We start from the raw sequence: 14,523 nt of genomic DNA on the forward strand, positions 1-14,523 counted from the left end.
CCTTCCATCTTTAGGTATATATGTATTTATTATTTTGCCAGCACAATGCACTTCAACATAATGTATGTTTAAAAGCCTGTGGCATTTTGATTGTTGCCCTCAGCATCACTTACTCTTCCTGAAGCAGAAGTTGGCTCATGTCCTGTATTTTGTATGTTATTGTTGATCATTATAGCTGGTTCTGGCATGCTGCTAAGCCACAGTTAGTTCAATGACAGATGTCGATATCTAGAGCTAATTTGAGGTGATAGGAAGCTGTTTGACTTATCAGTATATCTGGCAGTTGTGATTTTCTATTTATGAATCTGATGGCACTAAATTTTCTTTATTCCCATCTGCTGTACTACCACCACCACTAGTGAGCCTCACGAAATTGATGGTACAAGTGTAGAAAACAGTTCTGATTTGTAAAATAATCCACTGTTACTGATCCCTGCCAACAGTTTGCTCTAACAGTGGACTTACCTTCCTTTCCAGCCTGATCACACGGATGCTACAGAGAGATCCCAAGAGAAGGGCCTCCTTAGAAGAGATTGAAAATCATCCTTGGCTTCAGGGAGTGGACCCTTCACCAGCCACAAAGTATAACATCCCCCTCGTGTCATACAAAAACCTCTCGGAGGAGGAGCACAACAGCATCATTCAGCGCATGGTGCTTGGGGACATAGCGGACCGCGACGCCATTGTAGAGTATGTCAGCACTCATCAGCACAGGGCCACGGGTTTAGTATTCTTGGAATGGTCTCTCCTTTTAACCTGTCAGGGCCTGTGGACACTGTAATGCATGGAGTTCCCAATTGGCAGAGGTTATGTCATTTATTTCTAGAGTTCCTGGCCCAGTGCCTGTCTCATAGGTTTTATTGTTCTTTTGTTTTTATTTTTGTACTACTGAGGAAGTACACCTTTGCTGGGTGGTGTCAGCAGTGCTGTGGCCTCTTTCCTTTCCTGTAGGGGCGGATTGGTATCCCAGTGCCTGTCTTTTCCACAGCAGCATCTTCTTCATTGTCGAGTCTCTCTCTGTTCCCCACAGTGAGTGGGGAGGAGGGGGCAGACCACAGTCCTCTAAGTCAGGGGTTGACATATGGGGCTGGTCATTCATTGTTGTAAGGAAAGTTTTAGTGGGCCACAGTCATGCCTGGTGGCTTGGGGATTGTCATTGGCCACATTGTGCTACAATATCAGAGTGGCTGTGAGAGAGACCACATGATCCACAAAGCCTAAAATGTTTACTTCTGGCGCTTTAGAGCCCATGCTGCAGCAACCTGCAACCCACAAGATTACAAAGTTGTTAATTAAGTCATTTAAAACCAAAGTCAGTTTTTAAAAATCTAAGAAGTTTGGAATCAAGGATAATATAAAGAAGCAGTTGCTTTGTTTTAATAATGATTTATTTTTATAAGAGGTCCTGTCTAGAAAATGATGAAGTATTTCCACAAATGAAAAGTCAAAATGTTATTTAACCTGTTGAATGCAACCATCAGGTATGATGGAAAGAGGAGATACCCCGAGGAGGGTGGGGGCAAAAAACTCAGATTCAAAATTTTGGTTTAAATACAAATTTCTGCAGATTGCTAGCTGCATTATGAGTTGTTATGCTTAATGACCTAAATGAACAGGAAGAGCAGGACGCTTACTATGCCTGCCAAGGACGCTTGTTTTAGGAATGTGTAGAAAGTGATTCTTCATCTTAAGTGTGTAGAAGGCTATTTGTATCTCCCTGAATAGACTCAGTGTTCATAGCTTAAATACATGGAGTGGTGCCATTTAGAACTATTGGACTCATGTAAATTCAATGACAAATCCAAAGGGAGGGGCAGTTCACTGGTTCAGGTGACCCCATTTGCCTGTCCACTAGTGGGCAGGTGCACGGTGAAGCGGGGGCTGGGAGGCCTGAGCTTAGTCCCGCAGCTTGTCTCAGCTCGTGCCCGTGGCTTGCATCTGAGACTAGCTCCTCCGGAGCGTGATGCCTCAACTCAAAGACCATGGTTTTTGGTCTCCTCGAAATAAGCCAGTGATCTTAGCTGGTGCTCGGCTTAGGAAACCACTCTTAAGAGTCATTCTGAGCCCTGAATTTCATCTTGGGCTCTTACTTTAGAGTCTTGCACCTCCATCTGCCCTGCCCCCACTAGCTGTGACGCCCTGTTCATTTTGTGAAAAGGGATCCTTGTATTGCTTCTTTCCTAAGTGTTCATTATGCATTTTCACTGGAGTACAGGAAGTTTCTCGTCCCTATAGACCCTTTGTAGCGCTCCCGTGCAGCGCGCAGGCCAGCCCAGCTGAAGGAGAGCTGGCGGCCGCGTGCCCGGTGGGCGGGCTGCTACCAGCCCCGGCCTGCAGGCTGGCTGCTCAGACTGGGTACTCGGAGCACCCTTTTGAAATGGATGAATGAATACATTGATTTTATTCAAAGAAGAGGCTAATGACGTGCTCTCAGTTACATTAATAATTCATTAAACGCAAAGAGCGTAAAAATAAAAACTTACCCTCATTTTTCTGATTGTTACTAGTATTTCACTGCACATTCATACAGCTCATTTCATACTTCTGATGGAAGCAAGTAAGCCAGCTTAATGAAAATGAGCACTTTGACACAGATTAAAGTTTTGTATAATGCATACTTTCTTGGAAAGCGTCGTCATCTTTTTTATGCATCGAAAACTTGACATCCAGCTCAGCTGCTCTCAGCATTTTGGATTTTCCTTACTCACTGAACATTTTTATATAGTTGTTGTTTTAGAATTTCATGAGTGATCTAAATAACTACTAGGTTTTTCTTCTTGTTTGTGTTTTTTCATAATTTTAATGATTCCAGGTCATTGGATTTCATTTGCTTGTACTTTAAAAAAAAAATGAGTTCTGCTTGTAAAAAAGCAAACTTGCTGACGTGGCTTACATTTATTCTCCCTTATTTTCCTTAGAGCCCTGGAAACCAACAGGTATAATCATATCACGGCCACTTACTTCTTGCTTGCTGAAAGGATCCTGAGGGAGAAGCAAGAGAAAGAAATACAAACCAGATCTGCAAGTCCTAGCAATATCAAGGCCCAGTTTAGGTGAGAAAAAAATCTTCACTGATTTTAGTAAGTTAACATTTTGAAATAGAGAACCCCTTTTAAACAAATGCTTCCTAACTCTTTGGGGCACGGGAGTGTAAGCAGTGGTGACAGCCTCGTTGGAGAGGCCACGCATGGGCTCTCCCTGCGTGGGAGTGTTGTTCCTTCATCACCAAGGGCACCTTCCTTCCTGGGCTCAGGGGAGAGGGGCTGTGGCTGCTGGCCTGGCCAGGAAAACATGTTTGGAGAAGCAGACTCAAGCAGAGTGTCTGTCAACTATTTTCATTAAACTCTTCCAGATCTTGTATGTATTAATGTGTTATTTTCTTTAAGTTTTCATTCCAGGAACAGGGCCAAAACCCTGTGTTATTTGAAATAGTGTTTAAGAACATTTAGGGCATTTCTGTGCCATGGTATTATCTCAAGATTTCAGTGATTTGACACATCAGCTAGTTGGTTTATTGGCTGCTTGACCTTGGAAGGTCACTTCACCTCTTTTTGACTCAGCTTCCTGGTCTGTGAAATGGGAATAATAATATATCCACCTGAGCTGGGCTGCACGTGTTTGCTGTCACTGTTAGGACTGTCTCACCCCTGCTGGTGTCTTTGGTGAAGTCGTGAGTGTGCTCTCCCCCGTTGTTTCCCCTTCTCCCCTCCTCCCACCTCCTCTTTCCCACCATGCTTTTTCTTCTGCCATGTTAGCTTTCCATTTAAAACCAAAGGGTGGAGAAGATTACATTTTTACATCACCACTGTGAAAGTTATGTAGAATTTATCTTTCCCTCTTCAGATAAAGTAAGCCATGGAAGTGTAGTGATTCAAAACCAGAAGGGTGCTCCCAATTCTGAATCATTCTCTACGCTCCATATACAAATGTGTGGATATGTAGTAATAATAATTATATAAAATAGGCAGAAAGCCATTGGATTTAAATTACTTGCAGTCAGCTTGCCATGTGTAGGTTGTTACGTGGGGTGCAGCAACAGAGAAGAGAGAAGAAAACGCTCCTGGGTGGCCAGAGAATAACGATTTAGAAGTCCAGAACGGAAAGTGGACTTAATAGCTTCATCTCTACCCTGGGTGGAGGCGTCTGTACTGAAACCTAGGCAGAACGTGTGCTGTCTGTGTGGACAAGGACTGGGTCCCAGGGAGCTGGGGACTCGGGTGTAACACCAACCGGGAGAGTGACTCTGAGTGGTGAGGACATCCTAGTCCTGACCTGAGCCCCCCGATGGGAAAAAGAAGGGCCACCGCACATCAGGCCACCAAGTCTGGAGTCAGTCCAGCCTTAGAAAATGGAATATTTGGATTTGAGCTGTTTTCAGTGAAACAGATCAGAACTCGATCTAAAGTTGATCACATCTGTAAATGAGTTCAGTTGGTTATACACTATTATAAAAGTTATAAAGCTCATAGAGGCTATGAAGGAATACCAGAGCCTTTCCTGAAGTTGTCCTTTTATCTTCCTGGGGATGCTGGAGTCAGGTGCTGTGAGGGCCTTGCCTCCTCCCCGGCCCAGGGCAGGTGGGGCATCTACTTCCTTGCCTTCTTTTTACTGTCACTGTGACTTTATTGTCAAAACCCCGGACCTAACTTAATTCTGTCGCTGGACATGCCTTCAGATCAGAGTGACCTGGGGCTCAGAACCCCGGGCTGAGTCAGGAGACAGGTGTTGAAACTAGAGCAGCTCCTCCGGGGCTGGGGGTAGGCAGGTGAGCCAGGGAGCCCCAGCTGCAGGGAGAGCACCTCCTTTGGGTTCTGCCAGCGTGGGCTGGAAGCTTGGTGTGGTTTGTGTGTTAGAAGAGGCCTCGTGAGGTCCTCCGAGGAGTGGACCCCAGCGCGGGCGGGCTCAGTGCCAGCATCCTCTCTGAGCCCGGGAAGTGAGGAGAATCACTGAGGCCAGACCGCAGAGGTCCAGCTGTTCTGCAGTGGCCCTTCAGAAGCTTCCTAGGCTGCCCTGGGGGGTGCAGTAACCGTGGAACCCTGCCTACATGTCACTCACTGTCCCCCAGCCTGTGTGACCTCGGGCAGGCTTCTTACCCTGTCTGTGTCATTTCTTCATCTGTGAAGGGGGATGATCGTGGCCCCAGCTTGTGGAGAGGTTGGGGGGTGAAGTGCATTCATCCCTGTCGGGCTCTCACCACAGCACTGGCCCTGGTCAGCACTCAGGAGTGCGAACTGTTCTGTCCATGTGACTCATTTACAATTCTTGTTTAGCAACCTCTCCTCCCTTTTGTTAAGAGAAGCCGTAATTTGCTCACAGTGTTGTGGCAATGAAGTTGCTTACTGGGTTTAGCACAACGTTGAGCTCAGATGAGCGCTCAGTTGATGGGAGCTGTTTACTAGCTTGACTTACTCCTGTAAGTAAGAGCCGAAGTTCAGAAGTAGCCAGTGGAGGAACCAGGCAACCTGTTCTTGGGAGTGGGCTCTGAGAACGGTGTTGACTTTCTTTTCAGGTGGGGCGGGAGGTGAGGAGAAAAGAGTCTCTGCCCCATGCGGGCCCCCTCCTCCTGCACCGCTCTGGCGGGTCGGACACAGTGGGCACCCAGCCTCCCAGCCCAGGGCTCCCGGGCCGTTTGCGGGCGTGAGGGGTGGGGCTGATCTTTCAGGAACGTGGTGTGCAGTTCCCCAGAGCCGCTGGCGTCGCCAGGGCTTCGTGTGTTTGTGTTGGTGGGGGACAGATGACTTGTCCAGAGACAGTTAGTGACCTCAGAGACATTATCCAACACTCAGCTTTTATAAACTACCAGGCAGTGACTAGCATAGATGGACCACTCCACTGACAGAGGAAATGGCTCCGAGTTGGGGGGAAGATGTCTATCGTAAATTCCTGTGAGTTTTTTAAAGCTATAGATTTAATTGGGTTTTATTTCTAGGATAACATAATTGGTGTGAAACAAAAGTGTCGTAGTGTGGAAGTGGCTATTTTAAAGAACTCTGGCATCTCCTGTTCACCTGGACAGAGAGGACAGTTAAGAATTCCAGAACAGGCTAGAGACTTCATTTTCAAGAGTTTTTCTTTGGATGCCAAGCAATGATCTTGTTACTTGGGTGACTCTTGACTGGGGAATAAAATCAAAGTTTAAATAATTGTGGATTTGCTACTTACTACACTTATGTGGACATTTAAAAATACATGTATTTATATTTAGCGTCTTGTGCTTTTTAATTGGTGAAGAAGACTTCTACGTATGCCTGTGTACATTGACTCTTCTTTGCAGTATTCTCATATTTAATCCACTGAACTATTTCCATTTATTTTCATAAATACCGAACTTTTACACCATCCTGTCGTATCTGGAAGACTGGGAATTTCAGGTGAATTATGTTTGTTTGGTTTTTTTTCAAGTGAATTTTACTAGCAAACCATAGATCTTCAAAGGTTGTGATCTAAGACCCAAAGGAGTGAAACGTGTGGTGTTTGGGTTTTGCTTTGGTGATCTCCCTTGTGCTTTTTAAAACTGTTTTTCTTGTGGTGTAAGACTCGTGTGGGAAAGATGGAGTAGCTCTTGGCCCCCTTTTCCTGACAGCTCTGATAAAGTTCTCATTCGGCTAGTAAGCCACACAACTGAGCCGTGTTTCAGAAGCACATTTGCCCTGCTGGTGTCCTTGCTGATATTTATAGGATGTCGAATGGGTTTGCAGGGCTGCTGTTTCTTTTTTTTCTTTTCTTTTTCATGTATTTCTTTTTCTAGTCTGTGGATTTTGCCCCAGTCAGTGTTAAGTGATGTAGTTTTAGTTAAGTCTGCATATTATTACATGGCTTTCTGCTTCCGCTCTGTCACACAGGCAGTCATGGCCCACCAAAATTGATGTACCCCAGGACCTTGAGGATGACCTCACGGCCACTCCTCTGTCCCACGGGACCGTCCCTCAGTCTCCTGCTCGGGCCGCCGACAGTGTCCTCAATGGCCACAGGAGCAAAGGCCTGTGTGACTCGTCTAAGAAGGACGACCTCCCCGAGTTGGCCGGGCCGGCACTCTCCACGGTGTCCCCGGCGGGCTTGAAACCCACGGCCAGCGGGCGCAAGTGCCTGTTCCGGGTGGAGGAAGACGAAGAGGAAGATGAGGAGGACAAGAAGCCCATGTCCCTCTCGACGCAAGTGGTTCTGCGCCGGAAGCCCTCGGTGACCAACCGGCTGACGTCGAGGAAGAGCGCTCCCGTCCTCAACCAGATCTTTGAGGAAGGGGAGTCGGACGACGAGTTCGACATGGATGAGAACCTGCCCCCGAAGCTGAGCCGGCTCAAGATGAACATCGCCTCGCCGGGCACGGTGCACAAGCGCTACCACCGCCGGAAAAGCCAGGGCCGCGGCTCCAGCTGCAGCAGCTCGGAGACCAGCGACGACGACTCCGAGAGCCGGCGGCGGCTGGACAAAGACAGCGGCTTCACCTACTCCTGGCACCGGCGGGATAGCGGCGAGGGGCCGCCGGGCAGCGAGGGCGACGGCGGGGGCCAGGGCAAGCCGAGCGCGGGCGGCGGCGGCGCGGACAAGGCCAGCCCGAGCGAGAACAGCGCGGGCGGCGGCAGCCCCGCGGGCGGCTCGGGCGGGAAGCCCTCGGGCACGTCGGGCAGCACGCGCCGCTGCGCCGGCCCCGGGCCCGGCGAGCTGGTGCAGAGCCTCAAACTCATGAGCCTCTGCCTCGGCTCCCGGCTGCACGGCGGCGCCAAGTACCTTCTCGACCCGCAGGGCGGCCTGTCCTTCTCCAGCGTCAAGGTGCAGGAGAAGTCCACGTGGAAGATGTGCATCAGCTCCGCGGGGGGCGCGGGCCAGGCCCCGGGCGTGGGCAGCGTCAAGCTGTTCTCTGAGCGCGTGGCGGACAGCAGCGCCGAGCTGGAACGGCTAAACAGCAAGAACCTGAAAAACAACGTGCTACAGCTACCTCTGTGCGAAAAGACCATCTCTGTGAACATCCAGCGGAACCCTAAGGACGGGCTGCTGTGCGCCACCAGCCCGGCCAGCTGCTGCCACGTCATCTGACTGGGCCCGCGCTGGCCGCTGGCGCGCTTCCTGCTCGGAGCGGTGAGGACCGGCTCACTTCACTGTTCTCTCTTTGGTTTTCCTCTCGTAGAGTGGGCGTTAGGGGCACTTATTTATTACCTTTTCATTTGTTCGCCTGGCGATGTGACAATGCATGGTCTTTGTGCATGCTGCTAGACACTTCTTTTCCAGCCGAAAAGTCTGTTGTGTAATTTTTACATTTATGATTTTAATGTGGATGATCAGGATTAAATTAAAATGTATATTTGGAACCTAATATAAATGGAGCACTTAGAAATCTGATGTTCTGCACTTAATCTAGAGAGAAAAAATGCTTTTGTTTCCTTGTGAAAAATCTAAATTCCTGTCCTGACCTTCTGTGATAACGGAAACTCCGTGCTCTGAGGCACACTCCGTGGTGTCGGAGACAGAACCAAAGCAATAACGTTGTGATGCCGACGGGCCTGGAGCCTGCGAGCTGGTGCGTGCCCAGCCTTCCGAGGCCTGTGGGAGCAGAGTACAGCGAGCGTCTGCACTGAGAACCTTAAAACCATGATTTCAACATACCCACACCTGTTTGTCTTAAGCTATAGTGTGAAAAAAAGTTTGGGCTCTTAAAATTGAACTGAAGAAGATTTTCCTGTTTTGTACTAGGTGAGATGAAGTACTTAGATTGATAAGGCAGCTTCCCCCGCAGTGGTAAACGGCAAGCAGACAATCTTCTTTTGTAATGTGACGAAGTGAACTGATGGTGTCTTAACTCCACTCCTGGAGTGTATGGTCTGTCTAACAGAACCGGAAGATGCTCGGGTAGATTCCTTCCTGTAGGGCACACCCCGGGCTTCCTGTAAAACCACGTAGGTAGAAGAAACTGCAGGGCCTGATGCGGAAGCAAAGTGCACACAGAGGGCGGCAAAGTCAAAACCCTAGAAATTAAAAAAAAACCTGGGATTTGATTTTTAGGAGTTTGGTAATTAGATTGTCTCTTTTGTTTTTTCCATTCTGTATCCTTTAGCTCAGTAAGCTATGAGATTTGGCCGATCAAAAACCCGTAAAAGAGCAAAATTCACACATACAGCAAACAAAAATGCACAAAGCCTGCTTTGTTCTTTTGTTGTCGTCGTTGTTTTGGTTTTTGGTTTTTTTTTTTTTTTCTGGAAGTGTTTTTCACTTTGCCTTCCTGCCAAAACAATAATCAAAGAACTCTTGCTTTAAACTTCCTGTACAAAGACTACTTTTGACCAGATAATCATCTTTCATGGCATTTTATCTTGTAAGACGCAGTATATTGCAGATTGCTAATTTTGGAAGGGGCCAGATGCTGCTTTTTCAGGCTGCGCCCTGGGGGTCTTCAAAGCAGTGCTTATCCACATTGGTGATAGGATGTGGCTGGGCCAGGGTTGGGGGGGGGGCGCCTTCCCACACTCAGCAGCTTTCCTTCACGTCCTCAAGTGACAGTCACTTTGTCTGTAGAGCGGGCAGAGCACCAAAGGACTGCATTCCATTGGTCACGGTTTCTCCAAGTACACTGACTCTGCTACTTAGGGTTCATAGATTTTACTCCGAACTCTGAATTTCACAATATACGTGCTAAACTAAGATGATACTTAAAATACTTATTTTACTTTCTAGACCTAGGCTAGATATGTTTTAAGCTACAGCTCTAGTTCTTTGTGATATTTATAATTGAAAGCTACCAGAAAAGATGTGTGGGTGAAGCCATAGAACATATTTGCTTGAAATTCTTGAGCAGGGATCTTATAAAGGGCCAGAAATAAGATGTGTGGTTCACGTAGATAGTGAGCGTAACATCTGTATTAAACGTAGGAGAGAAGTTTATAAAGGGCATTGGCAATAAACTCTTTGTTGCAGCTGTTTTCCAAGTAATGTAAATACTTTTTCCTGTGATTATGTATAGCCTTGGAATGGCACCTTTTAACTAACCCATACGTGTTCGGTTTCCAATGGTTTTTATATTCCGATGTATATATGGTGCTCACTTTAGGATCAGCAGTGTTGACCGTCTATGCTGCAGAGCTGTATTATAGCCTTATTAGTTGTGTGTGGTTGGTTGACCCTCGGGGTACGCAGATGTTAGTCTGAGTGGCGTCTTACTCATTTGTTCATAAGTGAATGGTTGTGCATGTGTTGTATGTCCTAGTATGTCGTCACATAAAAGGGAGGGAGCAAATAACCATTGCATTAAGATAATATTGGACCAAACTATTTACTAGCTCTAAACAGTTTCTTGTACCCCTTAACCTGTCTTCAGAAGTTGCATAGAGTTATAGTAGTGTGTAAATTAAATATTGTGGAAAAACAATTAGTCTTGTATTTTTCTGTATGTGTGTGTACATATATTATATATATATACACATATATATATATATATATAAAATTATGTACTTCTGGCAATTCTATCTGTATTTAAAGATGTGACAATCTTGACACCGATTATAAGAATAGCTGTGAGACCGAATCAAAGAAAAGCTATCCCTACCAAGTAAGAATTGATGTGTGTTAAGAGGGTACAGAATTATCAGCAGATTTGGTCAGTTGCTTCCACTGCTGGTTGATTTTCCTCATTGTGTAAACATTGACAGGTATGTGACAAATGGGAAAAAAAAAATCCAAATAATAAAGTGGCATATTGGTGTTCAGCAATATAAACCGCGTCCCCTGTTTCTGTTTCTTGTCCTGAACGCAGCCGTGTACGGACCCAGCCTGGGTGACTCACAGCTTGGCACATGCCGTGCACCTGCGCTGCCAGCTGTGACTGAAAAAATAGCACTGGGACTGTTCTTGCCTCGAACTCATGACCACAAGTCTCAGGTGGCCCCGGGACTGCCCATTCATTATGCTTTATTTCCCCAATTCATCGCTTCCCTCACCATACTCCCAAATAACGGAATCAACTGAAGCCGTCAGAACTGCCGCGGACTCCCGCTTCACACTCCCACCTTCGTCTGAATCCGCATGCCCTGCCCTGTGTGATCCCGGGGTCGCTTCCTTTACTCACACCTTGAAGCTTTATGGGGATGAGTGAGGCAGCCACAAGGACTACTCATTCTCTTCTTTCTCACACCCTCAGTCTTTGCCTCACTGCTAGATCATTCCTAACAGCAAACAAACATGACTTTATTCCCCTACCTTAAAGAGATGTCTTTGTTTTTCTCCTCTTTGCTCTTTGAACCCTTCCAGTTAGGTTCTTGCTGCTGTCACCCCACCATAACTGCTTTGCTCAAGGTCAGCAGTGACCTCCATGTGCTAAAACCAGTGGTCAGTGTTTAAAACCAGCTTTGAGATTTAATCTGCATGGCACATAATTCACCAGTTACACAATTCAGTGCTTTTCACTGCATTCTCAGAGTTGTGCAACCATTACCATAAACCCAGAAAGCAATCTGTACCTGTTTGCGCTTCTTCCCTTCCTGTCAGCTCCCCACTGCAGCCTTAGCCCCTGATGACCACTAACCCCAGCAGTCAACTTTTAAACCATGGTAGCGTTTGATGAGTTGGTCACCCTCATAAACCTCCCATTGTTCCGGGCCCCACTTCCACCTCACTGCTCTTCATCCCACTGGCTCCTCTCCCAGCCTCTGAACTTGGAGTATCCCAAGGTTCATTCTTGATCCTCTGTACTTCTGTCTCTCAGTCATCCCATTCAGTTTAACATTCACATGCTGATAGAACCCAAAATATATATTTAGCCCACCTCCCAGGAACACCAGATTCCAACAACCTGTTTGACTTCTCTACATGGATGTGTCTAATAAGCACCTAAGTTTGTACATGCTCAAAACTTAAACCTTCCCTTCAAATCCTCACCTTCCTAATGCTTCACATCTCATAAATGGTGGCTCTAAACCTTTTGCACAAGAATCTGGGTATCCTTCCCTCTGTCATTCCAATATCCAAGCTATCAGCAAATCTTACACACCATTCAAAAATTGACCAGTTCTTACTGCCTTCCCTGCCATCATCACAACTGGACAACTGTAAGTGCCTCCTGGAGGGTCTTGCTGCTTTTGCCCTTGCTTTCTCTTTTCTGTTCTCTGTATAGTAGTGTGAGTGGTCCTTTTAAAAGCTAAATCATGTCATGTTTCAATGAAACGTGTTTAATTTCCAAATATTTGGGGGAACTTTCCAAAATACTAATTTCTAGTGCAGGTCTGTTTTGGCCAGAAATCATGCTTTGTATAAGTTAAATCTTTTAAAACTTACCAAAACTCTTCTAATGGCTCAGCTAATGGCCTTTCTTGGTGAGTGTTTTTGTGAGTGCTGGAAAAGTGCAGTTGTTGGTAAAGTGTTCTCCACATGTCAGTCCCAGTTGCTAATTAATGTTAGTCAAGTCTTCTATATCCTCATTGATTTTCTGTCTCGTATCAGTTAGTGAGAGAGGAGTATTGGAATCTAGAATTGTGGATTGGCCTATTTCTCTTTTTAGTTCTATCAGCTTTCCTTCATGAACTTTGAAGCTTTGTTGTTAAGTACATACACATTTAAGATTAAGTCCTCCTGATGGACTGATCTTTTTCATCATTATGAAATGTTCCTCTTTATCTCTGGTAAATGATTCTTTGTCATGAACTCTACTTTGTGTGATACAGCCTCTCTAGCTTTTTCTTTGATTGGTGGGAGTATTTCTTTTTCCATCTTTTTACTTTTAACTTATCTGTGTCTTTATATTTCAAGTAGAGTTGTTTTGTTTCGGGATTTTTTGTTTCTTTTTTATAGTCAGCATATAGTGGGGTCTTGCTATTTTTTTCTAATCTGCAAATCTTTGCCTTTTATTTGCAGTATTTTAGATCAAGTACATTTAGTGTAAATATCAACATGGTTGAATTTAAATCTACCATCTTTCTGGTTTTCTATTGGTCTCAGCTGTTTCTTGTTTCTTTTCCCCTCTTTTACTGTGTTCTTTTTGTTTGAGCACTTTTTATTGGCTTATTGGTTGTGCATCTTTAATTTTTTAGTGGTTGCTATAGGGATTTATATATATATATATATATATATATATATATATATATATATATGTACACACACACATATGTGGATGGGCATATATAGAAATATAGCACATTGTATTTATATATTTATGTAATATATATAACACATAAAATATAAATAATATATGTATAAAACTGCAGTCTGCCTCATGGATTGTAAGAACCTTACAACTGTATTTCCACTTTTCTCTTTCTGTCCTTTGTGCTATTGTTGGCATACATTTTATTTTTATATATGCATAAATATCTTTGTTTTAAATTGTTTTCTTTTTAAGAGATAAAACATAAGGTTAAAAAGTCTCTTTTACCTACATCTTATTTCCAGCACTCTTCATTTCTCTGTGTAGATCCACTTTTGGTATTTTCCTCTGTTTCAATGAAAGGTGTTTAATTTTTATACAGTGCAGGTCTGCTGACAATAAAATCTGTCAGCTCTTACTTGTCTAAAAAAGTATTTTTACTTAATTCATGAAGGATACTTGCACTGGGTATAGAATTCTGGGTTGGTTTTTATTGCAAGGCTGGACAACACATTTTACATTTTTTTATTCATGTAAAAGTGTTGGTTTTCATTTTGGGATTCAGTTACTTGGAAGCAGGTAGATCCTTTGGGGTTTTGCTTTTAAAGTGTGTTAGGACAGATCCAGAGCTGTCTTTGAACTAATTTGACCCGCACAGAGACAATACCTCCCAAGCACTCCAATGAGGTGACACGTCACTCCACTGAAGGACACGCCAGACTTCAGGGTGCCCATTTTCCTTGCTGTTCCCCACAGCTACCCACTGGGCTCTGGGGAGGCATAGATGAGAAGGGGGAATGGGACTTGAGGCCTCCTTGAGCTAAGGGGACTGAAGCAGCTTGTTGACTGCCAGCCCATTGTATTTCTGAGGACCCCTGATTCCAGAAGTGAGCACTTAGTGGGCGCCCCACTCCAAGCAGGGTGTTACATAGGTGGAGAAGGTAAGAGGGAAAAAAACCTGAATCTTGGTCCTTCTGAGTTCATAATGCCCTTGAGTAAGAAATGAGGATCTAAATTCGTACCAGATGGAGATCAGAGATGGTGACGTGTGGCAGGGCACTGCTGGAAGGGTCCGGAGAGTTCCAAGGAGGGCGAGCCTGGGGAGGGAGTCAGAGTTGCCTGCCAGGGATGGAGAATGAAGAGCTGGGCAGATGCAGATCAGCAGCCCCTGCAGGTGCTGGGAGCCCGCGGTGGACTTTGCTGAGGGAGAGTCCACTTGGCTTCTTGGCTCCTTCATCCTTTCCCAAGCACGCTAGGCTTTCTGTATGGGAGGACTGCAAGAACCGGAGGCTGGGGGTGCACAGCTAGAGGAAGCGGCACTGGGCGTAAGGCCTGCATGAAGGGGAAGTGACGCTGATTCAGTGCCCGTCGTGTGTGGCCTGTTGTCAGCCCATGCCCTGGGCTTGGAAGGGCCGCCTCGATTTACTGCTCTGCTCCTAGTTTGTTGTCTTGAAATTCTT

The 14,523-nt window shown here is 45.6% G+C and overlaps 1 protein-coding gene across 6 annotated transcripts in view; it reads left to right on the forward strand.

Moving 5' to 3' along the window:
- Positions 1-10,704, forward strand: part of SNRK (SNF related kinase) — a 56,209-nt gene extending 45,505 nt beyond the window's left edge. For all 6 annotated transcript variants that reach the window (XM_026496653.4, XM_026496651.4, XM_026496650.4 and 3 more), the window contains 3 exons: positions 478-690; positions 2,919-3,053; positions 6,843-10,704. In XM_026496653.4, the coding sequence (XP_026352438.2) occupies positions 478-690; positions 2,919-3,053; positions 6,843-8,034 (1,540 nt within the window). In that variant the 3' untranslated portion in view covers positions 8,035-10,704. The remainder of the gene's footprint in view (positions 1-477; positions 691-2,918; positions 3,054-6,842) is intronic.
- The last annotated feature ends 3,819 nt before the right edge of the window (positions 10,705-14,523 follow it).

The sequence above is a fragment of the Ursus arctos genome, unplaced genomic scaffold (assembly GCF_023065955.2).
Source record: "Ursus arctos isolate Adak ecotype North America unplaced genomic scaffold, UrsArc2.0 scaffold_20, whole genome shotgun sequence".
NCBI lineage: Eukaryota > Metazoa > Chordata > Mammalia > Carnivora > Ursidae > Ursus > Ursus arctos.